At 41.4% G+C, this 12,525-nt stretch overlaps 2 protein-coding genes across 2 annotated transcripts in view; one reads left to right on the plus strand and one right to left on the minus strand.

Moving 5' to 3' along the window:
* Positions 1-590: 590 nt before the first annotated feature.
* LOC134546273 (hemolymph lipopolysaccharide-binding protein-like) overlaps positions 591-12,525 on the minus strand; it is a 35,026-nt gene continuing 23,091 nt past the window's right edge. Inside the window, exons 4-5 of the mRNA XM_063388981.1 lie at positions 6,681-6,950; positions 591-5,658 (exon numbers count right to left, since the gene is read on the minus strand). Coding sequence (XP_063245051.1) covers positions 5,480-5,658; positions 6,681-6,950 — 449 coding nt within the window. The 3' untranslated portion in view covers positions 591-5,479. The remainder of the gene's footprint in view (positions 5,659-6,680; positions 6,951-12,525) is intronic.
* LOC134529595 (basic proline-rich protein-like) lies at positions 7,083-8,402 on the plus strand (the record flags this gene model as incomplete). The annotated part of the gene is made up of 2 exons (XM_063363861.1): positions 7,083-7,353; positions 7,513-8,402. Coding segments are annotated over 2 exons (1,161 nt in total), but the record flags the coding sequence as incomplete, so codon positions are not given.

Here is a 12,525-nt window from a genome sequence, read left to right on the forward strand (position 1 = left end):
TTAAATTATTTATAATGTAACTGACCTTACCTAACAAACCCGTAACAAAGGATGTACAGTATCAACTCACGTAAATTTTTTTGTTACTTATTACTTGCGCAACAATATCAAAATAACAAATAAGACTTTAAAATTAGAAACGTTAAAAACTCACCTAAGTTGGAGGCGGTAATTAAACACCGTTTTAAACAATAATTGAACTAAATAATCACGTATTAGTTCATTTGAATTCTGGCCTATCACGAACAATCACGTGACATCATTATCCAATAAAAAAAAAATAGATACTCGTACGTAAAACGTAAACAAGAAACAATGGTGCACGCACGCCACAGGAATGCGCTGGTTTTGTGCTGAAATTTAAAAATTCGATATCTCCTAAAGTATTTGGAATTTCTAATCTCCGCCGCTTTTTATGGAAAGAGGAAGTTGAAGAGCATATAATAAAGGTATTTTCGGATTTTTAAAGGTTTTTTTCGCAAATACCGCTCAACTACATATGAAGAAATTTAAAAATTCGATATCTCCTAAAGTATTTGGAATTTCTAATCTCCGCCGCTTTTAATGAAAAGAGGAAGTTGAAGAGCATAAAATAAAGGTATTTTCGGATTTTTAACATTTTTTTTCGGAAATACCGCCCAAGTAAATATTTACCCCTAATGCTAAAAATACTGCTCTAGATCACGATAATATTTTAAAATTTAAAACAAACGAAGAAAGTAGCAACCTCACTAGAAATGAAAAGATATATACACCAGTCCTCTCTATGAAAATGTGAACGACGGAGAATAACCTGAAGCTGTCAAGGATGAAGTCTGTGATGAATCATCTCAAGCTGACATGATTGAAGACTGTGGTGACACATCTGAGGCTAACACGATCGAGGACTGTGCTTACATATCTAAGGCTGACATGATTGAGTACTGTGCTGAAGCACCTAAAGCAGGCAATATCGAAGACTGTGATAGTGGCCTGAGACCAAAACGATGGAAACGTCGTAATAAAATAAATTATCCTGATCAAGCTTGTGATGATCACTGGCTCGATGATGAAAGTAACATTGTGGTTGGTGTTAAAACGGAAGACACCAGAGATCATAATATTTATTGTAAACATGCAAGGAAGATGAACGTAGCAGAAGAGGTTGATTATACCTCATGGGAAGATCCTAACATATTGGTTGGCAGGCTACGACTTCTACATGGATCGCTTTGTGCAGGAAACTATTTGAGCATCAAAGAAATATCCTTCATACTCAAAATATAAGGGAATTTAAATGTATGTGTATAAACTTGAAGAAAAAAATTTTTTTTCGAATGTATTTTATCATTTCTCGAAATCTGATTTCCAAATAAAACTTATAACTTAAAGGTGTAAAAATCGTTAACATTGACAGACCAAATGTATACTAATAAAGTCCTGCAAGTAATCATGACAAGTTCGATAAAAAAAAAGAATTTTAAATCAGTTGGAGTAGATGGTGTAGATGGAGCACTTCGAGAAATTGGAGCACTTGGAACAATTAGAACTTTGGATCTCTTGTAGCAATTGTAGCTTTGGAGCCAAAAGACTGTTGGAGTCATAGACTAATGGAGCCAATGACTAATGGTATTTTAGGGCTTTGGAGCTTTGGAGCTGTTGGAGCTTTGGAGCTGATGGAGCTTTGGAGCGTTAGAAATGTTGGAGATGTTGGAGCTTTGGAGCTTTGGAGCTTTAGAGCTGTTGGGGCTTTGGAGCTATCGGAGCTTTGAAGCCAAAAGAATGTTGGAGTCATAGACTGATGGAGTCAATGACTATTGGAACATAGGAGCTGTTGGAGCTTTGGAGCGTTCGAGCTGTTGGAGCTTCAGATCTGTTGGAGCTTTGGAGCTGTTGGAGCTTTGGAGCTGTTGGGGCTTTGGAGCTTTTGGAGCTTTGGAGCTGTTGGAGCTTTGGAGCTTTATAGCTGTTGGAACTTTGGAGCTTTGGAGCTGTTGGAGCTTCGGAGCTGTTGGAGCATTTGGAGCATTTGGAGCTGATTTAGCATTTGGAGCCTATTGAGCATTTGGAGCCTATTGAGCATTTGGAGCCAAAGACATTTTTATTTTCCTTAGCGGTATCAGGCAGAATATTATAAATCAGCTTACTCATGACGTAGCAAGAAACGTTCCTTTAAATTATAAATTGTGGTTGGACTGTATATATGGAAAGCCGTATCCGTTCGATGACAAAGTGAAGAAGTGTGCATTCAAGACATCGGCTGCAATAATTTACAGCTCTGACGACGTGAAGCCAACTGTTAAACATGGTGTCCAGAAGAGGAGGACTATGTCATTATAGGTTCTGGCTGGTCTCTGTCTAGTATAAACCGATTGGAGTTAAGAATTAGCCATTACACGCCTAAGCAGACCGAAATGTTTATAAAATTGCTTACCTTCGCAGGGTGATCCTATAGTAGAATAGAAATTAAGTAATAAATATTACGTTTGTAAAAAAAATGCTGTGTTTTATTTCTCGAACCTGTCACTATTATGCTAAATAGATGTTATATTATATTAATTTTATATCGTCCATGGACCGAACCGTTTCGAATAAATCATTACTTTAATGAGTGAATTTTTGATGAATTTTTGATTTTTTTTTTCCCGAATCTCTAGTTAAATAATTAAACGATTCCCAGATGGCGCCTGAATTTCAATACGGCGGGCACCTCAGTAATAATTAATTATTACTGCACTCTAGCGGGTTAAAATAAAACTAGCATGATGGTATTGCACTCTAAAGACGAGTACACACACAAGATGGTGTCCTCCAGCAGACGAAAACCAGATAATGGCAATGTCCTCTAGCAGGTGGTAGCTCCTGGTAGCGTGTACTGAAAACAAAATGTTGGATCCATAATGGTCGTCAGGGTCAAAGTCAAAGTTCAATATCAATGTCAAATTTCAATTTCAATGTAAAAGTTTAAGGTCAAGGTCAAATTTTAAGGGAAAGGTCAAAGTTCAAATTCAAGGTCAAAGTTCAATGCCAACAGTCGAGGTCAAATGTATGGTGAAGAGGAAATTACACTAACATGGCATCAGCACGCTCTTGCAGACGAAAACAAGATTGTAGCCTCCAGCCGACGAAGACAAGATGGCGGACATAACATCTTACCAGCTGACGATATATACCTTGGTATTGGTGGTGGGAGGTCAGTCTGCAGGTGACTTCCATGGAGGAAGGATCTGTCGTTTTTTTTATTTTTTGCTCTTACCGGTTTCGAACCAAGGACGGGAATCGTTGTAATCAATCAGTAAATTAATAAGTTATTTTTTGGTGAATTTTGAACTTTTTTCATTAAAATCGGATAATAAATATATATTTTCATGATGGCATTATAAACGATAATTGATATAGTGGTGACATAATTCAAAATGTCGGGTGTGTCGTAAGATGTTTCTATTACTTTTTATTGAGAATTTTTTTTATATATTAATAAATTACTGGTTTACTCAAACCGGGAATCGAACCGAGGATCAAATCGTTTAAGTAACTAAACATTTGATGTAGGCATTTATTAAAATATTTTTTGGAATTTTTTCGGAATTTCTAGCATTAAATTTGTGGATTTTCAAGATAGCGGCCGTAACGAAACATGCAACATTAATAGAATTCAATATGGCGGCCATAAAAAAGTGTAACGATGACATCATACTCAACCATGATGGTGGGCGTAACGAAACATGCAATATTTATATAATCCAAGATGGCGACCGTAACGATATGTACAACGGTGGTTTTTAAGTAATATTTTATTAAATTTAATTAATATTTTTTTATAATTTTAAAAATTTTTCCTGGTTTTCTAACATTAGAATTATGTATTTTCAAGATGGCGGACATGACGTCGTACTAGATGACGATGACTGGACATAAGTGGTGGGAGGTCAGTCTGCTGGTGGCTTCCGTGGAGGAAAGACCTGACTTAATTTTTTTTTTGGCCTCGCTGAGTTCGAACCGAGGACTTTGAGCTCCATGGCGTAAGTGTACTTTTAATTTTTTTGATAATTTTTTTATTAGATTTTTATTATTCAATTCGATTTTTTATTTTTTTATGATTTTTTAAAGTTTTCCCAATTTTCTAACATAAAAATTACAGATTTTCAAGATAGCAGACGTAACTTAAATTGCAACGGTGACGTCATAATGCATGATTATGTCAGATGCTTAAAGGAGGTTGTAGACATGAATGCTTAAGCCTATATATGGAATACGTGTTCTTTCTAAGGAAAATTTAATTTCAGGTTTTTCGAAATCCTAATTTTCGAATTGTGGAATTTTTTAGAGTATTTTTGGTAGGATTTTTTTTTTTTCCAAAAAAAATGGAAATTTTGGTGATTTTTGGGTAAATTTTGGAAATTTTTGGAAAATTTTGAAGGTCAAATGTCAAGGTCAAAGTTCATGGTCAAGGTCATCCAAGATGGCCGCCGGGACGTCAAAATCCAAGATGGCGGACCGGCACCAGGCACCACACCCTGAACCCTGGCGCAGGAGGAACTATTATAGGCTATACTACTTATTGATGCTCTTTTTTTTTGTCTTCTTGATATTCGATCTATTTATATACGATCGTATAGCTTAATTGATCATTTGTATGAGCGTAATGTCGAAACGTGTACATACAATAGTGATTCTTAATGCGAGCTTGTTAGACCTAGTGATTACCCGATTACCATTTTTTTTATTAACCTGTAGTTGGAATTTTGTTTATACTTAATTCCTCTCCACGAACGCTTACATGCACACTACGTTCTGTACTTTGCTACACTGTTACTTAGGTCAAAACCAAACTCATGAACCCTCTGCGTCCTCGTTCTAGCACGAGGGAGCGTTTTTATCTCTTTGGTGTGCACGACGATGTAATTTCGTACAACCGCGGTTCTAAGGAGCTTACAAACCTATGAAAGGACATACAAAGCTGGGATGAAGTTTAAAAAAAATGATTCATGTATGGATGATACATTAAAGATCACCCAGTAAAGAGCTGTATTAAGAGGAAAAAATTAACCACGTAAATAATATGGAGCTTGAAAGCCGATAACTGAGTGGAATAAACATTGACAGGTACACTACGCCCCCGGATGCTGAGTATTCTTTTAAGTTATTTTTAAGCAACCATAGAATTTAAGAATTTAAATATGTATAGGTATATATATTAGAGTATATTATCATCTAGTACACCACAATTGTGAATTTGATCTGGGAGCGAATAATGAAGATAATAAGCGTATTAAATTCGTAATAATATGTGATAAAAAGCAACTGGTCTGAGCGACCCAGACCAAGCGCTGACCGTGGGAGGTAGGATGGCCAGGAGTGGGATCTTCAAAAGGGCATCTTTAAAGCACTGTTATGTTCTTTGCTTGGGTGAACGTACAATCAAAAATATTTTCACACCGCATCATTTTGCCAGGGAACACCGGCGTGTCGACTCCAGACGAAAGGGAAAGGGTCGTCGCTACCAGAGCTCCTGCTCGCAGAAGAAGGGCAGCTTGTGGCTGCACGTGATGTCGTTGAGGCCGCCGTTGCGGTGCAGCGAGCCGCAGTCCTCGCCGACCTTGCCCGCGCCGCCGCCGGCGTTGTCGGGCTGCGTGGGGCCCGCCCAGCGCGCGAACCCCGCCGCCTCCAGGGGCGTGCCTGTGGACAGCCCGCGTTCTGGTCCGTACTCTATCAAGTGATCTCATGCTTTGACGTTTAGGTTTTCTGTGATTTAAAACACATTTAGAAAATTTTCTGAAATATTTCAATAACATTCAAAGATTTTCAAGATATTGACAAATGGATGGCAAGATGGCCGATAAAATGGCTGAAAAAAATTGGCTCTCAAGATGGTTGACAAAATGGCTGGCAAAGTTTTCAGCAAGATGGACGACAATATGGCGTAAAATATGGCTGACAGTAGCAGTTGATTTTAGCGCCCTCTAGTGAGTAATTTAGATAAACAACGATGACTGCTGATGCTAGCACAATCTATAACACGACAAGGGAAAGTAATATGGTGACAAATATGACATTATAATGGTGAGAGAAGGTATGTGTATTTAGGTTTTGGTATAGGTGGTAGAGGCTCAATTGGGGCCATGGCAGTAGACTGAAAATCGTTTGACTGAAAGTAATATTGGCGAAAATCATTTAATCTAAATTAGTAATTTTACCAACAGTCATTTGACAGACTATCGTTTCTCCGACATTTACGTCAGTTGACTATCGATCTATTGACTGCTACCTACTATGTTGGACATAGTGAAGGAAATGTGAGTAGCTACTTTTTTTCTTTTATCTAGCAGAAATCAAATACAGGACTCCTAATATCAATTATATTATTGCTTTCTTTTAAATATTTAACTTTAAAATTTTTATAGGTAATTAAATATTTCTTAATCAATTTTAATAATTTAATTTTTTTTAACGAGTAATGTAATAAGTGAAATTCTATACGGAGATATTTAAAAATTTTACAACACATAAAAATTGCAATGTTGAAGATGATGGAATATATATGGTGGCTAGGTTCTAACGCCAAAGCCATTAAAAATGGAAACCATGGCGGTTGAAGCTAAAGTTTCCCGAGCACTCCCGAGGCGATGCAGCAATGCCGAACTGGGGCTGTGACCTGCATGGTTTCACCACTAGAACCCTCCAGCCGAGCGGCGCCTCACCGAGGACCGTGACGTACTGGCCCTCGACGTAGCGGTCGTGGAAGCCGATGTAGGCGTAGTTCTGGCTGTCGGAGCCCGCCACATGCGGGTGCTGGGCCAGCAGCTGCCGCAGCACGGCGGACTCGGCCTCCGAGTTGACGACGGCGAGGTGCGCGCCTTCCTCGGCGCACTTGGCGCGCGCCTGCTTCCAGTCGAGCGGCGCCGTGTGCAGCTTGTAGTGGCCGAGGCCCGGGAACAGCTCGTAGCCGGGGCCGGCGCGCCGGGGCGGGGCTGCAACGTCATCGCCTCCGGACACATCGTCCCTGTCCACCACGTCCACCGTGTCCACCACGTCCACCATGTCCACCACGTCCACCATGTCCACCACGTCCAGCACGTCCACCATGTCCACCATGTCCACCATGTCCACCATGTCCACCATGTCCACCATGTCCACCATGTCCACCACGTCCAGCACGTCCACCATGTCCACCATGTCCACCATGTCCACCATGTCCACCATGTCCACCATGTCCACCATGTCTAACACGTCCACCATGTTCACCATGTCCACCATGTCCACCACGTCCACCACGTCCAGCACGTCCACCATGTCCACCATGTCCACCATGTCCACCATGTCCACCACGTCCACCATGTCCACCATGTCCACCATGTCCACCACGTCCAGCACGTCCACCATGTCCACCATGTCCACCATGTCCACCACGTCCAGCACGTCCACCATGTCCACCATGTCCACCATGTCCACCATGTCCACCATGTCCACCATGTCCACCATGTCTAACACGTCCACCATGTTCACCATGTCCACCATGTCCACCACGTCCAGCACGTCCACCATGTCCACCATGTCCACCATGTCCACCACGTCCACCATGTCCACCATGTCCACCATGTCCACCATGTCCACCACGTCCAGCACGTCCACCATGTCCACCATGTCCACCATGTCCACCATGTCCACCACATCCACCATGTCCACCATGTCCACCATGTCCACCACGTCCACCATGTCCACCATGTCCACCATGTCCACCACGTCCAGCACGTCCACCATGTCCACCATGTCCACCACGTCCACCACGTCCACCATGTCCACCACGTCCACCACGTCCACCATGTCCACCACGTCCACCACGTCCACCATGTCCACCATGTCCACCACGTCCACCACGTCCACCATGTCCACCATGTCCACCACGTCCACCACGTCCACGTCCACCATGTCCACCATGTCCACCATGTCCACCATGTCCACCATGTCCACCACGTCCACCACGTCCACCACGTCCACCATGTCCACCACGTCCACCACGTCCACCACGTCCACCACGTCCACCATGTCCACCATGTCCACCATGTCCACCATGTCCACCATGTCCACCATGTCCACCATGTCCACCACGTCCACCACGTCCACCACGTCCACCATGTCCACCATGTCCACCACGTCCACCACGTCCACCACGTCCACCATGTCCACCATGTCCACCACGTCCACCATGTCCACCATGTCCACCACGTCCACCACGTCCACCACGTCCACCATGTCCACCATGTCCACTACGTCCACCACGTCCACCATGTCCACCATGTCTACCACGTCCACCACGTCCACCATGTCCACCATGTCCACCATGTCCACCATGTCCACCATGTCCACCACGTCCACCATGTCCACCACGTCCACCATGTCCACCATGTCCACCATGTCCACCATGTCCACCACGTCCACGTCCACCATGTCCACCATGTCCACCATGTCCACCATGTCCACCATGTCCACCATGTCCACCATGTCCACCATGTCCACCATGTCCACCGCGTCCACCATGTCCACCTTGTCCACCACATCCACTAAGTCCACCACATCCACTAAGTCCACCACATCCACTAAGTCCACCACATCCACTAAGTCCACCACATCCACTAAGTCCACCACGTCCACTAAGTCCACCACGTCCACCACGTCCACCACGTCCACCATGTCCACCTTGTCCACCACATCCACTAAGTCCACCACATCCACTAAGTCCACCACATCCACTAAGTCCACCACGTCCACCATGTCCACCACGTCCACCATGCCCACCACGGCCACCGCGTCCACCACGTCCACCTTGTCCACCACATCCACTAAGTCCACCACATCCACTAAGTCCACCACGTCCACTAAGTCCACCACGTCCACCACGTCCACCACGTCCACCATGTCCACCATGTCCACCACATCATCGGCAGAAACTAATTGCTACGAGAGGAGGGAGGGTAGAGAAAAATAATTTTATCTTGCCCCCTCCACATTACTTTATGTACAAAGTTTCAACGCTAAAATTTAAAAAGAAAATTATAGTTTGTAAACGGTAACAAGGGCAAAACCATACACGAAGTCCGTATGTATGAATCGTAATGTAATTATATTTCAATGTAATTATATTTAGTGTACAACTACTAAAGACCTCAATGCTTGTGGCGCCAGATTAATATGTGCAGTTACAAGCTTAACTGTTGTTGCTATTTATTATACCTGTCTTGTATTGACACATAGATTTATATATATGCACATATGCCTTGTGTGTATGGATACAGATATTATAATATTACAAAACACAATGGTATTTTAATCATTTATTAATGAAAGTAAGAATTATGTCAGGTTTTTAGCAAAAGGAAAAATATTATTGCTTTCAAAATTTTAATATTTGTTGGCACTGCAGAACACACCACAAAATAAATTCGTTATGGGTGTTATACGTGCTTCGTATTAACGAGATGGAGTAACAAACACAGTCACATATTACTCACGTATTTATGCACTCCTAGAATCTTTATCCTTTTGGATAAACCCTATTAATATACAATGACACTTAAAAAATCCGTTTCTTTCATCCTTTTGTGCGGATACCTGTTTCTAAATAGCTATTCTTCAAGATAGTTTACGACGAAGTCAGATACGTGTCCATTCATTGATAGGCCATTACATTCCCTTTTTAAAACCTTCTTAATTTAAGTAGTTTAACAATGCGTGCCACATTTAAAATACGGCTCCTGATTGGCCGAGAAATAATGATAGTTACAAATCTTTTAAATGAAATACATAAATTCCGCGTGCAAAATAGCGCGGAATACCAAATCTTACATTACATTTAAAATAAAGACATTTAGTTATATAATTTTACATTAATAAACAAGGTGTCAAATTAGCAATTTACCGTTACAAGTTCAATTGTTCCTATAGGGGTCCTTGCAATTGCTAGTTCTCAAACGTTCGTTTCAGTCATAAAGATTCAATTACATAGATATACAATAACAAATCCAAAGAGTTTTCAAATGATAAAAATATATACAGGACGAAGAAGTACAAATTAAAATAAATTATTAACTTAATCTGGGCTGGAAATTTACCCAGTTGCAGTACGGTACAGATTATTGCCGCCCTTGGCAATCATATTGAGCTGATACCGCTGTCTTTTAAAACAGTACAATTTGATTAGCACCTTTCTTTCTCTGTCGCACGATGCTAAAAATAGCATCGTCGCCTAGCGACCCGCGCACTACACAACACAAAAAAACAACTTTGGCGCGACTGCACTTTTTTTTATTCTCTTTTCGTCCGTTACACTCCTCAATTCGCGCACTTTTTTACCATTTTGCCTCGGGTCGTCATCGATAGCAGACCTGCACTGGGATGATCCAAGGTTTCCCACGCGAAAAATCTCCGTCGCTGTAGCAGCTGCATCTCCCGAAGGCGTCTTCTTCCTTGAGCCGCTCCTGATGTGAGGGACGTGGAAGGGCTTACTTACGGTAAGTATTCGTCACACAGGGATGCAATGGGTGGATGTACATGTGAATCAACAATATGACGTTCTACAGGTCACGTCATGGCAGTGGATCGGTGTCCACCTGCGGTGATGACAGCATCCTCGACGGCGACTCTCCCCTAGTTGGCAGCGGACGAGGTGTCCATACGGCGCCTGTCCTCAAAGCGATCAACAATCCTGGCCTGGTTCACATCACGTCGGCGGGGCCTGGCGTGTGGCGACGACGCAGTACCAGACATCACGGCTCCTGGCTCTGCGGCGATCATCTGCAGCGGCGGACTGCATCTGCATCTGCCGCCCTACTTCACGACTACGTGCGAGGCGGTGTCGGGACATCTGCGGCGCTGCTCGTGTCGGCGGGATCACCACTTCCCACAAGGAAGGACTCGTCGGTTCCTGTCACTGATAGGTACACAACTGTTGCGAACCGTACTGTGTCTAGCTTAACTCGGTGTAACCTTCTCACCTGACTTAAATTATAGGCGTCTGGGTTTTAGTCACAAACTTATTTACTATATGCGTACTTGTACTCTTGAAAATACGAGTGTCTGCAGGCAATTAAACTTGTGTTCTTGCTTTAGCGTAATGGAGTGCCAAAAATTTAACTACCTAACTCTAATCAATAAGAAAATAAAATTCTTAACTTATTAAACACCAAAAAATCAGATTAGCAATTAATTAACATTGCTTAACTTACAATTCACAATTACTCTCTATTTACATTGCATAACAATATATGGTTATTAACAATAAAAATCTTAATATTGTACTATTAACATGTCACATTGTTAGTTTGTATTTTGTCATAATGCATCACAGTGCATTGAATTGTTCATGTTTTCCTTTCGATTAACATTTCATACATTAATATTTCATAATATTTACATATCATATAATCAACATGTCATTATATTTATATGTACATCTTGCTTTTATTAGTAGGCAAGACTGTGTAGGAAGAGTTGCTTGTTTATTTTCTTACAGCTTCTTTTATTTTCATTCGGCTGCGATTTACTGAATCGCGCAGCTGTCGAGTCTTATCATCTATTCTCATTTTTCACTGCTTTGTGCGGTCTATCCCACAGCGGACTCGCTGGGTAGACTAGCGCGTTCATGTTTCATTTCAGCCTCGTTACTTTTTATCAGCAACTTGAGTCTTGTCGGTGCTCGAGGCTCCTGGATTCGGTGTAAATAAAATTCTCTTCAATCAGCTGTTTCAAAACATGCTGATTCAGGATAGCTTTTGATGTTTGAAATCATATGTTATATTTTTTTTACTTTGAGTAGAATTTTCTTGATTTTAAATCTCCATACTTCCAGTTTAATCAGATTGCTTGTGGACACTTGCTTGACAAAGTGCATTAATTTCTCGCGACAAAGGGCTTAGATACTGTGTTTTTCAGGTCCACAATCTACTCTACCCTTCACACTCGTCGACGAATACAATGCAAACAATTACACAAAATTCGAGTGCTTAGTGCAGTGAAATGACAATTTTCTGTATAGGGCCTTATTACATAATAAATCTTCGAAAAATGTCGCTTGCAAATCTCATGTTCTTATTTCATAAAATATCAGTCTTTGGACAACCAATGTCAAATTAAATAAAATTCATTAAGTTAAATTCATAAAAGCTGATTGGATTTGTATGCGAAATGAATGCATACTTTCCTAATCTGCATCCTGGGAATAATGCAATCCTACAGATAATTCTCATCCCTAATCATTCCCAGAAATGGCAACAAAAAAATTTACAATTAGAATTTTTTCTTTTCTACCAGTGTTCATACAACAAATCACATATTTATTTTCAATAAAATAAAAATCTTGGCGATTTCTTCATGATACTAGTGAAGTGCTTCGCAATTGGATTAACCAGCAACATCAATAATTCAATGTAACTTTTATCATTTTGCTTGTAGTTGCAAAAGTGTTATGTGCTTCTAGAAATGCTTTGCATGCCAGTGCCTACACATGTATACACAGCAGGATTGGTTCATACCACATATGTTCATCGACAA

This window comes from Bacillus rossius, chromosome 1, assembly GCF_032445375.1.
Source record: "Bacillus rossius redtenbacheri isolate Brsri chromosome 1, Brsri_v3, whole genome shotgun sequence".
NCBI classification, from domain to species: Eukaryota; Metazoa; Arthropoda; class Insecta; order Phasmatodea; family Bacillidae; genus Bacillus; species Bacillus rossius.